At 41.2% G+C, this 23,918-nt stretch overlaps 1 protein-coding gene across 1 annotated transcript in view; it reads left to right on the top strand.

The window, feature by feature from the left end:
- The first annotated feature begins 23,109 nt into the window (after positions 1-23,109).
- The window catches only part of LOC121856599 (acetyl-CoA carboxylase-like), an 83,991-nt gene continuing 83,182 nt past the window's right edge, over positions 23,110-23,918 (top strand). The window contains exon 1 of the mRNA XM_042352234.1: positions 23,110-23,464. Coding sequence (XP_042208168.1) covers positions 23,296-23,464 — 169 coding nt within the window. The 5' untranslated portion in view covers positions 23,110-23,295. The remainder of the gene's footprint in view (positions 23,465-23,918) is intronic.

The raw sequence follows: 23,918 nt of genomic DNA, 5'->3' as shown, positions 1-23,918 counted from the left end.
TGGTCACTTCAAAAGGTGTTGTAAGAGTAAGTCAGTCCTAAGTGCTTCTGTGGATGTGTCAGGTGCTGTCACAGTGGCAACAGCCCAGCTATCCCGCCACCCCAGTATACAAGTGTTCGTGACCCAGGCTGGGGGCAATTCCCCCGCCACCCCTGTGCTGGCTGTGGCTGACACGGGTGCTATGGTGTGTGTGGCAGGGGCATCCCTGCTCCGGGACATCGGTTTGTGTCCGGGGCAACTTCGGGCCCGTAATGGCCTGAGGGACGTGGCGAACAAACAGCTCAAGTGTCTGGGGTCCGCCCCCTGCCGCCTCAATGTGGACGAGGGGTCCACCGTCCAGGAGGTCTACTTCGTGCAGACAGCCAAGGCCCTCTACCTGTCATTGGAGGCCTGTAAGTGCCTCAACTTGGTGCCTGTCGACTTCCCACTCCATAGGCGTGCTGTGGCTGCCGTAGGCAATGGAGGGGGGCAGCACACTGCCAACGACCTACCTCCGAACCCTTTACCTGAGAGCAGTCGTGTCCCTCCTAGGCCAGTTGAGATACCCTTGCCTCCTTTGGTTGAGAATGTGGCCAGGTTGGAGGCATGGCTGCTCACGCACTTTTCATCGCCCGCATTCAACACCAGCAGGTCCCCACTGCCAGTCATGACTGGTCCCCCTCACCGTATCCACCTGACGCCCGGCACGACCCCCTACGCCTGTCGCACACCTTCTCCCGTTCCGAAACACTGGGAAGCGGAAGTGAAGGCCCAGTTGGAGGAGGACGTCAGGAGAGGCGTCATCCAGCCAGTGCCTGCTGGTGAGGCTACGGAGTGGTGCGCCAGGATGGTCGTGGTGGCCAAGAAAAACAGTCAGCCCAGGTGCACTGTGGACTTCCAACGCCTCAATGCAAGCTGTCTGAGGGAGACGCACCACACACCTGCATCATTCGACATGATGTCTGGGGTGCCAGTGCACTCGTTCAAAACCGTAGTCGACACCTTCAGGGGATTTCATCAGGTGGAGTTGGAGGAGGAGAGTAGACGCCTGACCACGTTCATCACGCCGTGGGGCCGTTTTCGATACTGTAGGACGCCCATGGGACACTGTTCAGCGTCAGATGCCTACACCAAGAGGTTTGACGATGCTGTTCAGGATATGCCCCACAAGTACAAGTGCGTGGATGACACTCTCCTCTATGACTCCAGTGTAAAGGGGGCGTTCTGACACACCTACGATTTTCTGGAGACCTGCGCTCCCACAGGTATCACACTGAAACCAGAAAGTTCTTGTTCTGTAATGATAGGAGTATCTATTCGAATATCAGAATACAATAGGGAAATTGGTTTCGAATGAACACCATAAGATGTAGGTGAACAGAGCTCATCTTAGGTTCCGGAACCACCCGGTACCCTGCTAGATCATTACCCAATAATATATCCATCAAGAGTCTTCAATGTATTCATTACTTGAAGTTTTTCGTATAATACTCTAGCTATATATACAGTATATATGTATGTGTGTGTGTGTTTGTGTGTGTGTGTGTTTGTGTGTGTGTGCGTGTTTTATGCTAAATAGTGATAATTGCCGATTAAGTGTTAAATAACATTACTTCATATGTATCACATCTTCGACACACACTGAAATGCACCGGCACAAGTGTGTGTGTGTGTGTGTGTGTGTGTGTGTGTGTGTGTGTGGAGAATATATGGGAAATGGAGGACATCCCCCAAGCTCTTAAAAACGCCTCCATTGTCAATATTTATAAGAACAAGAGAGACCTGTCAGACTGTGGCAACTGCCGTGGGATCTCGCTGCTGTCCGTAGCTGGTAAGATTATCGCCCAAGTCCTCCTAAACAGACTCCTTCCTCAGGCGGAAAACTTCCTCCCAGAATCTCAATGTGGTTTTAGATCATCACGTGGCACCACTGATATGATCTTTGCTGCCCGCCAGATACAGGAAAAGTGCAGAGAACGGCATCATGACCTGTACACGGTTTTCATCGACCTAACCAAAGTCTTCGGCTCGGTCAACAGGGAAGCCCTCTGGTGGACCCTTAGCCGTTTTGGCTGCCCACCAAAAATCATCGCCATTGTAAGGCAACTCCACGATGGTATGAACGGTAGTGTCCTGCCCAGTCTGACTTCTTCCCCATCCAAACAGGGTTTAAACAAGGGTGTGTACTGGCACCAACTCTCCTTTCCATCTTCTTGGCTGCCTTCCTTACTCGTGCCAGTGCCAATTTAGCGGTGGGGTGGACAGCAAGTACCGGGTGATGGGGGGTCTTCAAAATAAGACGACTCCAGGCAAGAACAAAGGCGTCGGCAGCTTCCATTACTGAACTTCAGTTTGCAGACGACCTCACCCTTGTTGCTCACACTGAACACGACCTACAGGAGATCCTGAACACCTATACAGATGTGTATGCACACTTCGGCCTTGAGGTGAATATACGTAAGACTCAGATTCTCTTTCAACCTGTCTCTGGTTCAGATACACCTCCACCATCCATCCAGCTTAACGGTAATACCCTCTCTAATGTTACCCAATTTCGGTATCTCGGCTCCCACCTGTCCACCAACGCAGACTTTGGCAGACTCCGAAACCGTGTCTTCAGCTGTAGGGAGCTGAAATTATCTACAAAGCTGCACGTATATCGAGCAGTGGTCTTCCCCACCCTGCTATATGGCAGTGAGACATAGATCACATACAGGGGGCACCTCAAGGCACTTGAAAACTTTTACTAACGTAGTCACGTTTCATCCTCCGAGTTTGCTGGGAAGATAAGAGAACAAATGCCATTATTCTTGCTGACACCAACTGTAGGAGCATCGAGGCTACCAATATCCAAGAACAACTACGCTGAACTGGCCATGTTACCCACATGGACGACAGTAGACTGCCATAGCAGCTATTTTTCAGTCACCTAACGAATAGTAAACGTAACGCCGGAGGGCAATTGAAAAGGTATAAGGATAGTCTTAAGACAAACCTGAAAAAGTGCCAAATCGACCCCCTCACCTGGGAGTCGCTTACTCCACATCGTAACGCTTGGAGGAGCACCACACGAGAAGGTGTCAATACTTTCGAGTTAGCCCCGCTGCAAACCGAGGCAGACAAGCGCCAACGCCGGAAAGACGCTGCCACCGCCCCTCCCGCACTAGATTCAGCCCTCCACATGTGCAACGAATGTGGACGATCCTGCGGTTCCCGTATCGGCCTCTTTAGTCACCTCAAAACTCACCAGCCTAGGTGACAAACTTAATAACTCATATGATTGTGTCATAACTGCATGATCGTCACAATCGATTCCGAATGACAGCAAAGTAGTAAGTAGTAGTGTGTGTGTGTGTGTGTGTGTGTGTGTGTGTGTGTGTGTGTGTGTGTGTGTGTGTGTGTTTTCGTGTATTTGTATATATACACGTGTATATAGACATTTTAAGTTCAGATGATAGCAACTCTAAAAGCAGATTACATGTAGTGATATTATCTGTATATAATTCGTGTAACACCTCTAAGTATGTCACGTTGTCCACGTCTAATGAAACACTGTAATGACTCATAACTGGCGGCTTCATTTTATTATTCTAACCGGCCAAAATTTTGCCAAATAGGAAATACAAGCTTCACAAGTGGGATCAGTAACGCAGGGTATCAGATAAAAGGTTCCAGGCTCCAGGAAGTGAGGAGCTGCTGTATACTAACGCACCTATTAAGGGAAGACCGGCATACATTTAGACAAATAGTCTATGTGCTGTGACCGCGCATGTCTGATTTCTCGAGGTTTGCTCCAAACAAGTTAGCCAGTTTTTGTCAGCAAAGTTTTTTGTTATCGGATCAAATGTAAAACTTTTAAATCAGGTGATATCTTTTCATTCTAATCGACTTTCAATGTTTAAATAAGAGAACGTTAATGATACATGCATAAAACTGTTGTATGTATACGTTACAACTAAATAATAAAAAAATACTATATCCGCACTTTATTTAATGATGCATACCTTCCAATCTGTTTTTAGACGTCACAAAAACTGGTTCGTCAAAGAAACTCACAAAAACTAGGAGGCCGTCAAGAGGAGGTCCGGCACACAGTAAAAAGAATATCTTTTCTCTGGTGTACGTGCGGGCGAGGAGTCCGGCACAACTGCTCCCCACAGTACACTAATGCTTATCTTCACGTTGCATGTTCACAGTTAATCCAAAACACTGTAAAGCTCCTGAATATTTTGCAAAAATCATCTTTTCTTGCATGTTTTACATAAATGAGATTACTTTTGCTTTCATTGCCAGTGAAATGACTAGAGAGGAGCTGCTTTAATGTATTAGTCCAGCTTGAACTACTGTCTCTAAAGATTTTAAGAGATAATATAGACTCGTGTTAAAGGTGTCAATGATCACAATATATCACCAACTTGCTTGTACCCCTTAATTTAAATGTACTTGTGGTATGCTGTCCCCATTTAGTGAATCCTAAATAAAAGCCTTGTACACTAAAGTTGTAACTGACCCGTGTTTCCTACAGGGTTTGCCTCCCTTTGTGCGCTTTTTTTTATTGTTAAAGCCACGTAATCAACACTACCGAGGACTAACGTACAAATATTTTATTAATAATAATAATAATAATAATAATAATAATAATAATAATAATAATAATAATAATAATAATAATAATAATAATAATAATAATAATTAACGGTTTATTGAAAGAGCTTGGCAGTCAGAAGACTGAAAATATACAGTTACATAATTGGGGAATGGGTTTCGAATTACAAATAATATACAAATAACATAAGTGATATAAATAAGATATATATAATAACTAGATGGGGAAAAGCTCAAACTACAGGGCATTTCAACATAGTGACAGTGCAAGAAGTAGTATTTACTGGGAGTGAATACTACTTGCAAGAATGTGAACGATGACTGTTGCTCACTGGTGGACAAAACCAATATGTTAACCATCCAGTGTATGTTGTGCAGCAGGCTTACAGCAAAGTAAAACTTGAGTTATATACCGGGGCAGATAAACTACAGTATTATACTTTCCACTGTAATGATTCAAAGATATTTATAGATGTCTTACTCTCCTGTGGTGTGACAAAGAAGTCATTTTACCTCAATAATCACTATAACAAACAAACATTAAACAATTATTAGCCGTAAGTGATTCGAGTAAACCAGACCATTTTTAGAATCAGTAGTGTGAACGAGATCCAAGTTAAGTAACTAGCAGATGTGACCTAGCAAGTAAGTCATCCGGGTGACACTTGTGGCCACATCCGGGAAGATGAGCTTTGGTTTGACAGTTAAGTCATCAGCTACTTCTCATGGGGGCTCGATTAAACACCCTAACGCTGCCTGGGGGATTAGGTTAGGTTAGATTTGGTTAGGTAAGGTTAGATTAGGTTAGGTAAGGTTGGATTAGGTTAGGGTGGTTACTTTTCAGGTGAAATGGGTGGAGGCTAATTTTCAGTTGATCCTTTTTTTCTACTACAGTTATAAAAAAGGAAGGAAGGAAATATCAATAAAACACGGCATGAGTACCTTACTTATATAACATCAACACCAGACATGTATTTGGTCCTAAGTACATATAATCTGCTCAATGACTTCACAAGGTCACATATTCTGTTCCTGTCCTAAATCGACCGCATCCTCCGAAAGTCCCTGAATAGGTCAATTTACCTCTCATTCGTCTCTGCTGCTTTAGTTTTTTTTTTCTCTCATTCGTCTCTGCTGCGCTGCTTTGAAAATATCTCTTGAATACACGAGGAATACGCACGGAAGACAGCAAGTATTGGGGGTTACAAGTTGGAACAATACTATTTTTGCAACCTAAGCAACCTAAAAGTGTATGTCAGTGGTGTCGTGGAGGGGTGTGGGGGAGAATGGCGTATTCCTACTTTTATCATGGGCGGAACGGCATTCCACAGCTTATTTGAATAACAAATTAATGAATTTTATGATACATCAGAAAACATTAACTGTATGGAAGTACTGGCACCTTTACATGGACCAGAGACGGAGAAAAAATAGGAGAGAGTGGAGAAAGGAGGGAAATGTAGATGTGAGAGGAGTAGAAGGGCTGAAGATGCGGGCGGCATGGATGTGAGAGGCGAGTCAGGTATGGGAATGAGGTGGTGGCTAAGGCCCCAGCCACTCTCTGCACAGCTAGTTCCCCCCTGGCCCAAACACCAACCTCATAGCAAAGAAGCAACTAACCCAAACTGTATTAAAATAATATGATTCAAGCAATGCCAAACGTATAAGCACGGACTTGTCATATGAATGGAGGAGGTAAGAGAGGGCGGGCTGACCGCCTAACTAAGCTAATAGTGTGTTAGGGTTGTGTCGGGTTAGTTATTGTCTGTCGGTACAGGCACTAGACATCCTACCCTGTCCCATATATGGGTGTTTTAAGGGCCTTATTTCATATTCCGCCGACCCTACTGGCGGATGCTGGTCTAGGGAGGTTGTCTATTGCCTGGCCGTGTAGATCGAGGGTGGTAATGGACCTTTTGAGATTTGGTAACTTCTTAAAGACAAAGCATAAAGGCTGGGAGGGGAGGGATGGGGGTTAGGGGGTTGTCACGCTAGGTGGTGATTGGTCGAGAAAGTGTGTGGCTCAGGTTGTATGTACGTCTCGTTACCTTGTCTTGGTGAGGTAGGTAGATAGGTTGGTAGACATGTAGGTGGTAGGTTGGTAGGCAGGTAGGTAGGTAAGCAGGTAGGTAGATAAGTTGGTAGGCAAATAGGTAGGTAGATATAGGTTGGTAGGCATGTAGGTAAGCAGGTAGGTAGATAGGTTGGTTGGTAGGTAGACATATAGGAAGGAAGGAAGGTAGGTAGGTAGGTTGGTAGGTAGACATATAGGAAGGAAGGAAGGTAGGTAGATAGGTTGGTCGGTAGGTAGACATATAGGAAGGCAGGTAGGTAGGTAGGTAGGTAGTAGACATATAGGAAGGAAGGAAGGTAGGTAGATAGGTTGGTCGGTAGGTAGACATATAGGAAGGCAGGCAGGTAGGTAGGTAGACATATAGGAAGGTAAGTAGGCAGGTAGGTAGGTAGGTAGACATATAGGTAGGTAGGTAGGTAGGTAGGTTGGTAGACATATAGGAAGGCAGGCAGGTAGGTCGGTAGAGAGAGAGAGACAGTTGCTCATTCAGTTCTTCCTCAACTTTCCTCTGAATTGGGAACTGAAATTAATGAACTTGAGCCTTGTGTGTGTGTCAGTCCTTTACAACTTTTCCTGTCAAGTGGACAGTTATAAGCTAGTATTCAGCTTAACCTTTCTACTCGCTTCTTGAACTGGCGCTTTCTCCTCACCACCACGTAATATAGTGTAACCTTCCTACAAACCTTACGTTGGGAACACTAGTAACATTTAATTACTAAAATTCACTATAATAACACAGCATTAATATTTCCGCAGTGGTTTTCGTGTTTAAGTTGTTTCCTTTCTCCCTGACAACGGTTAGAATATTGCGAATGAGAACACAAGATGCAGCAGGGATTTCGTACGTACGTACGTGTGTGTACAGTAGTCTATTCCGATGCACAGAATGTAAACAATTCTCTCTCTCACCCTTCAGGAGGCCACATCTGGACACAAGGGCAGCTCAGAACCAAAGGTTTATAGGACCTGTCTGGTTATAACGTACCAAGGACCTGTCTGGTTATAACGTACCAAGGACCTGTCTGGTTATAACGTACCAAGGACCTGTCTGGTTATAACGTACCAAGGACCTGTCTGGTAATAACCTACCAAGGACCTGTCTGGTTATAACGTACCAAGGACCTGTCTGGTAAAGTGTCTGGTAAGGGAACTGTCTGGTTACAGCGTACCAAGGTATTTTTTTCTTAAAGATGATAACAATGTTTTTGTTTTAGATTGTTGCATATGTAAGCTATTATGGGGAGGAAAAACTTGTTTTTAGACTTTTTTCGGGGATTAGCCCATCCGAGCACAGGGGGATAGATCACGGGCATTAGGAACCTTGAGTATAGAGACAGGTTAAAGCATCTTAATTTGCACTCCCTCGAGAGACGTAGAGCAAGGGTCGACCTGATAGAGGTGTATAAATGGAAGTCAGGGCTAAACAAAGGGGACATTACAAAGGTACTCAAACTATCCAACCAGGAGCGAACTCGTAACAATGGTTTCAAGTTAGACAAATTTAGATTTAGGAGCAAAATAGGTAAACACTGGTTTGGAAACAGAGTAGTGGATGAATGGAATAAGTTACCAAATATCATCATTAACTCGAACACGCTGAATAGCTTCAAACATAGGTTGGATGCTTATATGAACAATAGGGGTTGGGTGTAAACGGGACTGCCCAGTATGGGCCAATAGGCCCGCTGCAGTTTCCTCCATTCTTATGTTCTTATGTTCTTAAGTTATCATCTAGGCAGAACTGACTTGAACAGAGGCTGACTGCGGAACAACGCCAACGTCTGGCACTTAATTTTTACTAACGCTTCACTATTAACTGCTGCGGAGATTTGATTTTTGAGTACCGGAATAACCAGATATGGTTGAACAGGTGGAAAGAGCTGTGCCGACATTGAGATAGAGATTATTTAACGTCAATTGCAGTTTCATCAGAAAAATAGTGTTAGTTTAGGTTAGGTTTGGTTTTGTTGGTATTTTATTTGTGATTTACTCGAAAAAAATACATTTTCGTTAAGATTGCTGGGTAGGGTTGGAGGGGGGGGGTGCCAAAAACTATTGATTTCCGGCTGAAATGAATATCAAATTCGTTCGAAACTCGTCAAATAACATCGGAAAAACATATTTTTAATATCCAAACAAAGACAGGAGCATTAGTGAAAATTTACCCGTAAAACTCAGCAATAAACTTAAAATAATCGTAGGGGCACAAATGACAGCCAACCTCCACCACAGCCTTTGTGAGACTGGTCAATGAAATTACCCAGGCCTCTTCCTTTGAAAAAATAAAATGTGATTGGTCGAAAACAATTCGCCTGATGATATCGATACATCATTGATTACGACATTGCGCATGCGTGATGCGCCGTTAACATCTCACACAGACGGATTGAAAACTACGTAAAATTGATTAAATTCAATTGCGTCGCTATTATCCATTTCCGCAATGTATATATGAGGTTCAAAATGTTCAGAATAGCGAGATCTAAATGTTTCAGTAGTTTATAACTTTCGGGCGTGCTATGTCCTAAAGTAGAATAATACCAAGGAGAGATATATTTAATGAATATAGTAATTCTGAATTAATCATGCGATACCGACTGGACCGCGCAGGTATCATGGCAGTGACTGATTTAGTGAGGGAAACACTACAAAGCAGCATTTCTCTCGCTAATATCTCTATTGCGGTTAAGGGTTATCTCATGACATAATTACCAATATAAGAATGCCACAGAACTGATTTCACAGAAATACCATTGGCCTAGTTCAAAAAATAAATAAATAAACCGCACCTGATTGTGTGTATTTCCACTTTACAGCAGAGATCTTCTTTATTGATTTTGACAATATTGAGAACTAGCGTGTCTCACACTCTGCCACTGACCTCACCACACCAGGAAACGCAGCATTGACTCGCATGGTGATTTCCAGCCATGCCCTCTTTTTGTCTTTATTATTTAGGAATGGCTTGAAGCGACCAGTCAATATTACCTTTTGTCTTCAATGGCCTTCACCACAGCGCAGGAACAATGTAATAGTTTTGGGAGTCCCTGAGAGCCAGGCGGAGGGAACTGAGAGTAAGATAACACACAATAAGATGCAGTTTAAGAATATTTGTACAGAGGTTCTGAAGATGCCATCAACCCCTCAGGATGTGAGGAGGCTGGGACAAAAGCAGGGGGATAAGCCTCGCCCCCTCAGGATCACACTAGTGAGGAGGAGAAATGGGAGGTTATTCGGCAGGCAAAAAACTTAGCAAGGAGCGAGGCATCTCGGAGAGTATTCATTCACCCAGATCGCACGGTAATGCAGAGGGGACAGCACAAGAAGCTCCTGCACGGCTTGAAGCAGAGAAGGGAAGAGTCGAGGAGGAACGGGAATGGGTGTACATGGGTTATATCCAGGGAGAGGGTAGTAGAAGCAAGTGTGCCGACATAGGGCCAGGGGACAGCAGCGCACCCTCCACACGGGAGGTGGCACCAGCTCCGCCTATCAGCCGGGAAGAGGCGAGCGCCTTGTAAACAATGACATTTCTAACCACACCCTGCAAAATACAGTGTACTTAGCAAATGCTGCTACTTCTGAAAGAGGGGGAGCGGGGTTACTCCTAAGAGCAGAGACGTTATCGAGAACTAATTCTGGCTTGAAAGTCATGTACACTAATACTGACAAGTTCCTTGATAAGGCAGAGGAGTTTGAAACATTATTGAAGGTACACCAATCAGATATTGTAGGAGTTGTAGTAGAACTGTTGTACAAGAACAAGAGAATCGACCGAGAGGAATGTGAGTTCAGTATTGCTGGATATGACTCATTTACGAACCTTTCTCAAGAAACTTGCAAGAGGGGTGTTGTTATTAATGCTAGGCAAGACCTTAGAGCCAGCCAGGTGAGGGTACAGGGAGAGGATGTTTTTGAAGAGTCCAAGTGGAGTAAAATTAAACCAAATGGAGGCAACTTACTTATCCTCGGGTGTATCTACAGATTCCCAAACTGTGGCCCACTAAATCAAAGGAACTTAAGAGCCTTAATAGACAACGAGGCGATGCTCAACCCTAGCCACCTCCTTATCATGAGGGACTTTAACTATGGCGACATCGACTGGAGAAACGAGTTCACCCCAAATTACCGGCCTATTGCAGACTCCTTATTTTCTTATGTTCTTATGTTCTTATGTTCCAACGTGTTAGACACCTGACACATTACAGAGGGAAGCAAACACCCAAGCCACTAGACTTCATCATAACAAACGAGGAGGGTGTGGTGGCCAAACTGGAAAACCTTGCCCCAGTTAGCGCCAGTCACCATATAGTGTTGTCATTCAGATTTAACTGTTACCCAGTTGAAGATAAGGCCAGGCCAAGGTGAAAATATTACAAGGGAAATTACAACGGGATGAGGGAAGAGATGAGAGGTATCCACTGGCCTGACTCATTAAGGCACAAGAACGCAGACACTAAGCTGATTATCATAACTAGTAAAGTGACCCATTTGATCGATAAATATATACCCAAGACCAAACCCAGTGCCTCTAGGAATACGAGGGGATATCTACACTTGAACCATGCTGCGGTCGACAAAGTTAAGAAGAAAACCCAGAAATTCAAGACGTGGGTTGGGTCAAACGATGAGCAGGACAGGAGGATGTATGCAAGAGCCAGAAACCAAGCAAAAATAGAATGTAGAAGGGCTGAAAAGGAGTTCCAGAGGCTGGTTGCAAGCGAGGTCAAGTCAAACCCAAAGACGTTTTACTGCAATGCAAAGTCGAAATTAAAAACGTTAGTAGGAGTATCAGACCTGAGGCTTGAAGATGGTAGTTACACAGATTCTGACCAGGATAAAGCTGAAGAAGTGAACAGCTTCTTTTCCTCGGTGTTCACAAGAGAAGATGCGATTAACCTTCCTGCGTTTGAAGACAGACGGTTCGACACAGCATTGACCCACATTGTGTTCACAGAAGAGGGTATTAGAAATAAACTGTCAAAGCTAAAGGTCCATTTGAGTCCCGGCCCTGACATGGTGCATCCTAGAGTGCTAAGAGAGTTGTGCAACGAGCTTGCCGAGCCCCTGAAGAACCTCTTTTGTAAATGCCTGGATGAACAAAAGGTCCCCAGTGAATGGAAAGTGGCTTATGTGAGTCCTATCTTCAAGAAGGGCGATCGTCACTCCACGAACAACTATAGACCGGTGAGCCTGACCAGCATAATATGTAAAGTACTTGAGAGTATTATCAGAGATGCCGCGATGGAATATCTACTGCGAAACAACCTTGTAAGGGATTGCCAACACGGTTTTATGCCGAGGCGCTCCTACTTAACGCAATTGCTCAAGGTATTGGATATTTGGACCCATATTCTGAAACGGGGTTGTAATATCGACAATATATACCTAAATTTTGCCAAGGCTTTGGACAGTGTACCCCACGAAAGGCTGAAAATCAAACAGGAAGGGTACGGAATTCGGGGAAATGTCCTCGCGTGGATAGAAGACTTTCTACATGACCGCAAGCAGTGTGTGGTGATTAATGGCACGAAATCATCATCCGTACCTGTCACAAGCGAGGTACCACAGGGCAGTGTTTTGGGCCCGCTGTTGTTTGTTTGTTTCATAAATGACATGACTGACGTTGTACACTCCTACATACAAATGTTTGCCGATGACGCAAAGTTATTTCGAGAAATCAAGAACCAAGCGGACTGTGAAGAGCTGCAGAAGGATCTCTGTGAGCTCCAAGAATGGTCGAAGAAATGGCTGCTGAGAGTCAATGTCACGAAGTGTAAGAGGATGCACCTGGGGCGTAGCAACGGTAAGGAGGCGAATCATATGTCTCAACGGGATGAAGAAACTGCACTATTTGAGACTGAATGTGAGAAGGACCTAGGTGTGTATGTTGACAATGAGCTGAAGTTCTCGGGCCATTGCGAGAAGAAGGTAAATTAGGCAAAAAATTATTGAGTACTGTCACCCCATCTGGTCCCCGAGATATGCTAGGGACTGTCAGTTGGTTGAAAATGTTCAAAGGATGGCGACCAGACTGGTACCTGCACTTCGGCACCTCAACTACCCTGAGAGATTGGAGCACCTGAACTTGCCTAGCTTATACTACAGACGGGCAAGGCGGCGACCTAATTGAGGTGTATAAGCATCTCAAGGGGTACTACTCAGTCGAATGTCCTTACTTGGAGCTGGAGGACGCTCGCCCCACAAAGGGTCACAGCTCAAGATTGAAGAAGCTGCAAGTCCAGAAAACTGTGATGGCAAACTTTTTCGGAGTGAGAGTTGTGAACTCTTGAAACAATTTACCAGAAAGTGTTGTGACGGCACCAGTTTTAGTGTAACAAATTTATTGGCAAAGCTTGTAGTACAGTTTGCCTATTCTGAGTAATTTAGTCAGGTCTTGACACTGAGGGTGGTATCACTTCTCACTGCCACGTAGGACAGAGGTTCATACACAAAGAAATACATCATATTCATTAACAGCTATAAATGTAGAGGTCAGATTCATGTGGGTAATGTCACTGTTCACTGCCATGCAGGACAGAGGTTCGTACACAAAGAGATGCATCATATTTATTGACAGTACATATACATATATATACACACACATACACATATATATACATATACATATATACATATACATATACATATACATAAATATATATACACATATACATACATACATACATACATACATGCATACATACATACATACACATACACACACATACATACATATACGTAGGTCAGATTCATGTGGGTAATGTCACTCTTCACTGCCATACAGGACATTCGTACACAAAGAATGCATCATATTCATTGACTCTATATATAGGTCAGCTTCATGTGGGTAATGTCACTGTTCACTGCCATGCAGGACAGAGGTTCGTACACAAAGGAAATACATCATATTCTTCAGCAGTATATATGGGTCAGTGGATCACATACATTGGACGTCATATTCTAATTGAAGACTAATCAGTGTGGGCTAGCAAATTTGGGATAAACAGCAAGAATGTCCTCAAGCACACCTGATTCAATGTAGTAATTACATAGTTCAAGATACAATAAGTCAGGTGGCCTGAAGTCTTTGAGTGTCACATTCGATAATATAGTGTTCAAGTGTATGCTTTAGAGGTTTATCACAAAGTTTACGGCACCGAGTGTGAGCTCTTTCAAGACCAGACTTGATCAACACTGGAGCAGGTTCAGGTACATTCAGGAGCCGGTGCATGCCCAGTACTTGCCAACAGTGCGTGACAGAGACGTGACCGATAGCCCAAGCGGCTAACGAGCCGATCAGTGGTGAAGAGGATAAAGGTAAAAGTAAAATTAATAAAGTCTGGTCAGCTGTCCAGTTGGTCTTCCTTTCCTTTCGTGGGGTTGAGGCTTCCATTTCCGTGCACTGCTGTTCAACTTATCCGCTCCTTCAATGACACGTTTGTTTACAAGCAGCACGGCAAGGAAAACCCACCGATCACTAACGTTAGTTAATATATCTTCCTTCAAACCGCATAAACGTAAATAAATGTAAATATTGAATTTTATCTTCATAATTTTATTGAGGTTATTCAGCCAAAAGACCATTTTATCTGATGAACTCCTGCTATCCTTAGCTCTGTTTAGCGGTACTTAGCAAGCAACTATTTGTGCGGTAAGGCTTTGTGGAAACTTTTAAATTTTACTGCTAGCTTACAGAACTATTATGTCATAAGCAGAAAAGTTTGTGTATCCCGGCCCAGGTAGCTACAGGAGGGAAGTTCAAAGTGAAAGACAAAACTTAACCATCATCCTGCCTGGCACCACCCGTGGCGTCACTACTATAATCTCACCATTATCTGCTGACCAACCACTCAGCACTTCACCTGCTCAGCCCTCACGTAAACACGCCATAATCAAGTGAAGCCTTCAAGAACCAATAGTACTTGCCCATTATCATGTTTTTACCATCGGCTGACAAGTAGTGGCTGTAGAGCAGTCATGTGTTGAACGCTAATTTTCGGTAAATAGTCAAACTCTTCGGAAAAAGTTTCCCGTGTGCAGGAATTGGTAAAATTTGGACGTTAGATTAATGATTTGCCTTTAAGTCATTGAAGCTATTTTCGGATTTCGGAAATAGCATCATCATTCATGTCAATTGGCACTATATTTGGAAGGCACACTTATCAAACACAATAATCAGGCTGGTTTTTTTTTCTCAATTGGAGCTTCCCTGACGCAGCGAGCTGAAACTTAACAATCTTTGAGCGATAATATATGTACAGTATAGGCAAGCGATTAAAAAAATACTTTCATATGATGTAAAAACGTTTCCAAATCAACAGCCAAAAAATACCGTTTAACAACCCATAAACTCATTCAACATAAAAAAATATATAAACCCGTATACGCTCAGTAGCGTGTCCAGAAGTGGCCCCCCCACTCCCCCAGAAGATTAGTGAGATGTGTGATGTGTGACAGATGGCAACTTAGACAAGGGAAACTTTTTAGCAATTTTGGAAATGATTGCAAAGCATGACTCAATTGTAGGGGAAAATGAAGGCCAGTGGTAATGCTAAATATACCAGCAACATAATTCTAGAATGTTTGGCAAATGTGGTATGTGACACTATAAGTAAAGGAAAGTGAAGTGTTCTCTGTTATTGCTGACGAAACAAAAGACCTAAAGAAAAAAGAACAGCTGTAGTTAGGTACTGTTATAATGGGGATGTGCATGGAAGCTTGTGATACCTGCCAATGAGAACAACTGTCGTGTCGAATTTGTGTAGATTCCGTCCCATGTTGGAATTAGGTATCATGACAGTGCTGATAGACTGGCCAATGAGGCATGTAAGAAAGAAAATGTTGACCGTGACCTTGGCCTGTCCAATGCTGGACTTAAAATCATTCAAGTCAGAATCATGAACTCTGATCTAGAAGAACTGAGGAATGCAGAGAGACCTGGCAGTTGTAGCATTAGTAAATATGACAAATTTTGTGACGAGAGGTACCGGTATGGCCAGCATAAGGAGAGAACCAGACAATGTGATGTAGTCGTGGCCAGAATTAGGCTAGGATACAGACACATCTGGCAAGTTAGTAACGCTGTACCCACACCGGAACACTCAGCATGTAAACTTGTGATAAACCTTTAAAGCATACACTTGAACACTATATTATTGAATGTGACACTGTCAAAGACTTCAGGCCACCTGGCTTATTGTATCATGAACTTTGTAATAACTATATTGAATCGGGGGTGCTTGAGGACATTCTTGCTGCTTATCCCAAATTTGCTAGCCTACACTAATTAGTCTTCAATTAGAATATGACGTCCAAAGAAACAACAACGACATCTAATGAGCCGTCACATAACAGATTAAACTATCATTCACAAAGTGACAGCAGTTAAATACAACAAGTCACATATGCGACAACACTTAAATGTACAAAAAGAAAGTAAATGCAGACACTAACTAGTCACAGCTCAGCAACACTCGACAGTCACTCATCCTGGGTATGCATGATAGCCTCTCGTATACGGTTTGCTGCGTGTATTTCTCCCGGTGGTTCATCTGTAGGTCTCTTCCTTGCTACCCTCATAGTTTTGACTCCATTTCATGCTGCCCTGGTTGTGCTATGACAGAGTTCAGCCCCCTTTTTCTAAGTTTTCATTATTGTGCTCTTATATCATCTTCCAAACCAAAATACAGTATACTTGCGGTCCAAAACAAGTCACAATTTACCTACTTTCTCCTAAATGCTGGGGTGCCCGAAGGTTGTCTTCTGGTACTTTAGTGCCTTTTTTCTTTCGCATATCAATGACTTTTTGTAATAAGGAAAAACTGCACAAACTCCTTTGTAAACGACACCAGTTTTTTCGCCGATTTCTCCTTATGACATTTTATGGTGTTAAGATATCACTCACAAGCAAGATAATTTTCAAACAAAAATATTTCTATGCATCTCCGTCTTTCAACAAATTTCTGAAAAAAAAACAATCTGTCGTAGAATTAATTCATCTCTGATAAAAGTATTTATTAAAGTCATCTTTCTTTTCTCTCTCTTCTTTCCTATATTTTCTTCTCATCTATTCACATTTGCAAAATTCTTGTGCACAATAAGTACAGTACATGGAATATTCCCACAACTAGAGGAGGGAGTGAATCACTTTCTTCAGTGGCCTTCTGTGATATAAATCCATATATTTTTTATTGGTCCCGACTTTCACTTTCATCTGCGCACGTCCTCATATATTCTGCTCAGCATCCCCCCCTCCCTTATATTCACCCGACTGCTAGATTAATAAGCCAAGCAGTAAGAGCTCAGTTGATATTCAAACCCTTATTCCGCACCTCCTTGTACCTAGGTAGCTATGTACAGTACATACCTTGGCATCTCTTATTAGTCATCAATACAGGTCGCAACGCCTCACGATTTTTTTTTTCATTTTTGGTTCACTTTGTAGAGTAGTGGACAAAGGTTTTATGTTCATCCACTTCTCTGACGTTACCTGGTGGTTTGTTACTCTCCAGTATATATTCAAGTTTCTGTAATATAACATGACACATAACATACCCATGCTTGCAAAAGTGACTGTCTAGTCAGGTATGTTATTCCATGCGCAGTAGTTGTTTTTGTTTGGTTTGTATTCCCCTCATTTTTCAACATCATGGAAGTTTCTCCATAAGTAGTAGGTAGTAGGTAATAGGCAGCTACCAAACAGGGAGGTACTACCGCCTGGGAAGATATTGGAAGCATAATGTATTGTCTAATGGTAGACCCTGCTGCTATATGGCATCACGAAAATTGTGACCAAGTCCCAGGTTGCTGATCTGTCTTTCTGTCTCATTTACACACAATTGCAGGGTCTCTGTTGTTTCTCTTACTTTGACAATACAACATACATATATCATTTCCCTCTACTGATTTTTTTCTTTTCTCTTTTGTATTTATTTATGGTCCTTTATTATTATTATTATTATTATTATTATTATTATTATTATTATATTTTTGCCCCCCCCCAGGCCCTGATGTGGGTCATTGACCTGTGCCCTGGTGGGCTAATCCCGTAAAAAAAAATATATATGATACTCTTTCGTACATAACTTGCAGTTCTCCTAGCGTATGTCATTTTAACATGTGTGTTTTGCCCCAAAAACCTTGAGGCTGAGAACATTTGCAAACTAATTTCCCTTTTGTTTCTTAGAAAGGCTGCAAGGCAAGTTTAAACACCACTTGGCAGTAGTGCAAAGCCACACATATACACTATAACAGGAAGCGGGATCATAAACAGAACTTATTTTAGTGACAGTCATTTATGCAGAAAAGGTATTCACAAATTCAGAAAATACAGAAATGACCACTCATGATAATAGTCTAACACCAAGACGAGATTAGCTATCTGTAAAGTAATAGACGCGATAAATACGCAGAACATTCACGAAGATTATACACAAATGGCAACACCTCTTAAAGATGCTGAGTTATCATGCATGAACCTTAATATCAATTACCTCTTCACATTATCTACACTACTACTTATCATTAGGTAATTGGCTGGTGTTCCCACAGCCAACACGCAGTGATTAATGCAGCGATAGCACCGGGAAATTGTCGTGTTGTCAAGGCCTGTCATACTGAGTGAGGCTCTGAAGATAACCTCTTGGGGTCAGTGCAAGGGCGAGATAACCCAGGACGTAAATTTGTATTGAATTTTCGTTGAATATATCTGAAACGTTTGTTGGATAGTGATTAGTTATGTGTATTCTTGGTTGATAACATTATCAGACAAGTGTCTATTTTTTACATTCACTTTCACTAGGCTATTTCACACACCTAAAACTCCTCCCACGGAAATACCTCACCCTTCCCAGACAATAAGCTGCTGTTTTCAAATGGATAGACCACACTATTCGAAGGATGAAACCATTTTAATGGGCTTGTACCATTGATCGTCAGGAGTTAAAATGTCGTTCTCAAAGGGATACCATGTTTTTCCTATTGTGTGAAGAATGATATATATATATATATATATATATATATATATATATATATATATATATATATATATATATATATATATATATATATATATGTTGATAACCACATCTTCAAGGGTCTGTACTCACCCCTGAAGATGTGAATTACACGAAAGCGCTTGGGAACTTGTGTTTTCTTTCCTTGTGGTTATCAGCATATACCTAGATCACGCGCACCTACAGTGATTTACTTGTATATATATATATATATATATATATATATATATATATATATATATATATATATATATATATATATATATATATATATATATATATATATATATATATATGCATCATTGTATGCTCACACGCACGCCATATGAATGAGTTTGAGCCTGGGCACACAAGGCATAATAATTACTGGCTTACAGTATAAGCATTTCCGTCCGTGATAGCCGGGTAGGGGTCGATGGCAGCTACAAAGAACCACACTACAAAAAATCAAGGGGGGGGGGGGGTATACTTCATTAAGCTACTTTTAATTCAACGCTGACAATTAATCTTTAATCATAATATGTAAAGAAGTAGCCTACTAAGTTAATAACTATTGTTTTCTGTTTCACAATTCATTAAATCACCCACTTCACTATTCCCTCACTGGATTACAACTTGCTCACCTAATAGAGGAGCACAGCCTGTCAGGCATTATTTTGTTTTTTATCTTCAGAATTCAGAAGTTTTCGTGAATCACCAACGTAACTGAGCAAAAAAAGTCACATGTTCTCCTGGGTGTGCCTTTACGTTACAGAGTACAGTAATGTATGAACAAATATGTTACCACCAACAATAAATGATAGCTGCTAAAAGGAAAAGGTTTTAATGGTCCCACCTGTCAGTATGGTCGTACTGCGAAGTAGGAATATTAATTAAATACCAGGTTCATATTCATTTTTATCATAATAGGTATTTCGTAGCAAGGTTAGGTTAGGGTAGTGAGTTTGGTTAGGTTAGGGTAGGTTAGGTTAGCCCCCTCCCGATAGGTATACATGCCAATAGAAGGTTAGCCTCTTTTGGTATGAGAAATTATTTTTCTGGTGTATTTTGTGATTTTTAGTTGATTCTGAAAGTCGTTTCTTGTGGAAATGAGCCATTTTGGGTGTTTTTTTATTCCTCGTAAAAATCGAAAAAAAATATTCATTTCGGCAAGAAACGAATGTCAGAGTCGATTAAAACACCAAAATACACTAGAAAAATAATATCTCGTACCAATTGGAGAAATTGGGATAAAAACGAATTTTTACCACCTATAGTCATTTATAACATCTTACTTTACTAAATAAGCGATGTCCTATCACTTCTTAAGACAATAAAATTACATTAAAAAGTCTTTGCCCACGTCATAAAGGCTGGTAAGAAGAAGACATTATTATTATTATTATTATTATTATACTTTTTTACTTTTACTTTTATCCTCTCCACCACTGATCGGCTCGTTAGCCGCTTGGGTGATCGTGTCACGTCTCTGTCACGCACTGTTGGCAAGTACTGGGCATGCACCGGCTCCTGAATGTACCTGAACCTGCTCCAGTGTTGATCAAGTTTGGTCTTGAAAGATCTTGTGGGGTACGTGATGTTTGGGTTCACACTCAGGATGGGATGGAAGAAGGAAACTCACAATGTGCTCTCTGTATACATATTGTATTGGATGTACAGTGCAGTTTGGAGGGCGGCATAGTCGCCGGCGGGAGCGAGGACCGCCAGGCAGGAGGAGGAGGAGGTGTTGCTTGCTGGTTGGTGTAGGTAGAAAGAGATAGGTCACCACGAGGTCAGGTCTTATATAGTGGAGGTAGGCGTGGCTTAATAGTTGACCTCCGCCATGTAAGGCGGCGCTGGTTGACCTAGACCACGAGGCATACACTGGGGAATTCGCGGGGTTGGCTACTCAGCGACAAGCGTTTGTAGGGGAGGAATCCACTACAAGCTCACACTCGGTGACGTCACTACACTTTCTGGTAGACAGTATGTATGTTGAGTCCAAGTGTATCGTGGCCAAACATCCACAAAAGAAACATAGTACAACTCCCTGTCGGTACAGTTTGTTGCCAGTACCCCGTAGCTAGACTTTTCTCGCGAATTATTGCATGTTGGTACTCAGTGATTTGGACAAACGTCATGTGCAACCAAGTTCCGCCCAGAACATATTGGCAATAAGCTGTGTCTGCATTACTGAATACTAAGCACTAATTTACCAGGACTACCAGGATGGTCAACAGGTTTTCTCCGTCCCACTATGTTGCAAATATACTACATTGAGTATAATATCTTTGTAGTAAATATCAGTGTGCATTTACCTTCATCGATGTGAACACTGCCAGGTCCATGGAAGTTACAGTGGCTGCAGGACTCTTCTTGTGTGCTGGCATCCATCGTACAATGATACCATCAGTTATTACATTATTTATTTTCAGAGAAATGAAAGATATATCGGGAGCGAGAGTACAGTAAAATATGATGCTTAATTGAATTGTAACAGAATTAAATTGTAATAGTTTATTTAGCCAGAAAAACACAGATACAGAGTGGATAATAACAATATTAACATGGCTGAGCCAGTTGAGAACCTGAGCTCTCTTTGAGGCACCTCATATATACTATACATTTATCTCAAGGAAGTATTATGTAACATTTAGTATCATCTGGAATAGTACAATAGCATGGTGGTAATAAGTACATCTCCTGATGTTACCACGGTTATCACTTCAATATTTATTTATTTTATTATTTATTATTTTTATTTTATTTATTTACTTATTTATTTTTTATTTATTTTATTTATTTATTTATACATACATATACACATACCCATACATATATACACATATATATACACACATGTACATATATATATATATATATATATATATATATATATATATATATATATATATATATATATATATATATATATATATATATATATATATATATATATATATATATACATACATACATATATACACACACATACATATAAATTAGAGTGGAATTTAAAAACATAAGTATAAATCTATCGGTTATGTTAACTTAAACTGAACAAAAAAAATTTGTAATAATCAGAATTTCTACTAAACTTGCATATTACTTTTTTTATTGTTTCTTGCTTCAAATATTGAATCGGCTTTCAGCTTTACGTGTATTTAGTTGTTACAAATTGCATGTATAGGTTTATAGATACTAAAGTAGGGAAGTTGCAGCAAGAAAGTTAGTTAAAAACTTATAATTCATTATACAGTGTACTGTATTTCCAGTGGGGGACAGTCCTCGCAAAAAAAGGGCGGGGAAATTGCCATATAATAAAACTGATATTTTCTCACTGCTATTTTAAACTTTGTTGCAAGTAACTGGAAAGCATTTGCTTAATAAAGCAAAAGGCTGATTGATGCTTGTTAACTAGATTCCTGGAAATTTGGCGTTGGTGGAAGTCTGTATCTCCATGCCTCAAATATTTTTTTTGTATAATGCTGTATTTCATTATTCATTGTAATCTTGCAATGCATAACTATTCCATATTCCGGTACTGGATATATAAAGGAGCATGTGAACAAAGGCGTGGTGAACCGAGACCAAGAAGCTATGGGTCAGCTCATGGTCCATGGATCAGCGGTAATTTTCGTGACGTCATATGGTTCGATGTAGACCCACCCATCGTTGGCAGTAGTCCTGCGCCGCTCAACTCGGACCATGTCTCTCCCTAACACCAGTTGACAATTACACTTTCCAAAGGTATTTTTATAGACTCTCAGCCACGCTATATATGATAAAATCACAAAAATTAAACAATGTAAAAATATATATGCATTTCATGAATGGTAATATGACTTAAAACAACACAAGCAAAATTAATTGTTCGAAAAAGAAGCAGATCCACATTTGGCAGCTTAACCGATATGTGCCAACTACCATTAATAAAATAAGTTATCCATTGCAGATATATCTCAATATTTTAATATATTTAAAGTTATTTATTTTGTGGCAAGTTTGTAATTGAATATAAAACCGTTTTAATGACAAATTAAATAGTTCTTTAAAGATTATCTGGTCATTTCTAATGTATATAGAAACGGATTACAAAGTAAAGTTTCTGTTTAGTAATAAATTGGTTAGAAAAATCCGTGCCTGGATTATAAGCCATTTGTTAGAGCCAATTCCAAGGTAGATAATATGGTTCCGATAAAATAGGCATACTATTCGTCAGAAATATATTGAAGTAGACATATTTTAGGTGTTGATTATTACAGAACCCAAAATCACACAAACCGACTATTGAAAAGGTGGTGGCAGCAGAGTCCCTGTATGCTGAGCTCTATCATGTGTTACCACTCTGAATTATTTTGTGTACTGCTCCCTCGCCTGACAGCTTTCCATGGCAGAGAACCATTGAGCGTCCTGGCTGCCCCTTGGTGAGTGAAAGGTTTGCTCAGCTGATCAGTCCACTGTTGCTCGGCTCGGGGCACACACAGTGGTTGGTGCCCAGACCTGTTCTCACGTTATTTCATTACCATTAGAAAGTATGATATGGAAAGTGATTATATATTAGTGTATGACAATTTTATCTCGAGTTGTCGTTTATATATAAGGGAATCGCAGTGTAATGTGAGTGATAGTGGTTAATAAGGAATGTTAAGAAGAGTAAGAACATATCTAACAGAAGTAATAAGTCGTATTTCATCAGCGTTGTTGTACCTCTTATTTGGTCAAGCTTTTGGTACATTACCTTACTGGTTCTTCATCCGAGAGGTGGAACAAGTGTTTATGGATGACCAAGATACACATGAAGCATTGCCAGGTAACGGAAGTAATCGTTATCCAGTGACATGAACTTACTACTTATTGGATAACCATTATCTATTTGTGGTTATGTATTAGGGGGCAGAATGAATCCCGTAAATATAGGTGTTCAATGGGGGTCCTACAAAAAATTGGTAAACTTAATTTAATCTGAGTTAATAGATCAAGTGCATGTACCTAACCTAACACAACACAACTCAGATTAAATTAAGTTTACCAATTTTTTGTGACTTCGTGACACCAAATACCAGTCGAGAAGTGATTCACAGCCTGATTTATGCTTGTAGGACCATTATTTGACTTCATTGCGGCTACATTTGGGTAATTAGTCGGACCGGTTCAATGGTGTTCTCTATTTCAGTTGTATTGTTCTAAGCTGCTGTGTGTAAAGTACTTAGTCATGCTCTTTACATAAATTTATTATGATGCTCAGTGGCTCATTCATGTAGCAC

The sequence above is a fragment of the Homarus americanus genome, unplaced genomic scaffold, assembly GCF_018991925.1.
Source record: "Homarus americanus isolate GMGI-L3 unplaced genomic scaffold, GMGI_Hamer_2.0 scaffold1024, whole genome shotgun sequence".
NCBI lineage: Eukaryota > Metazoa > Arthropoda > Malacostraca > Decapoda > Nephropidae > Homarus > Homarus americanus.
This window is presented reverse-complemented; position numbering and strand designations above follow the sequence as displayed.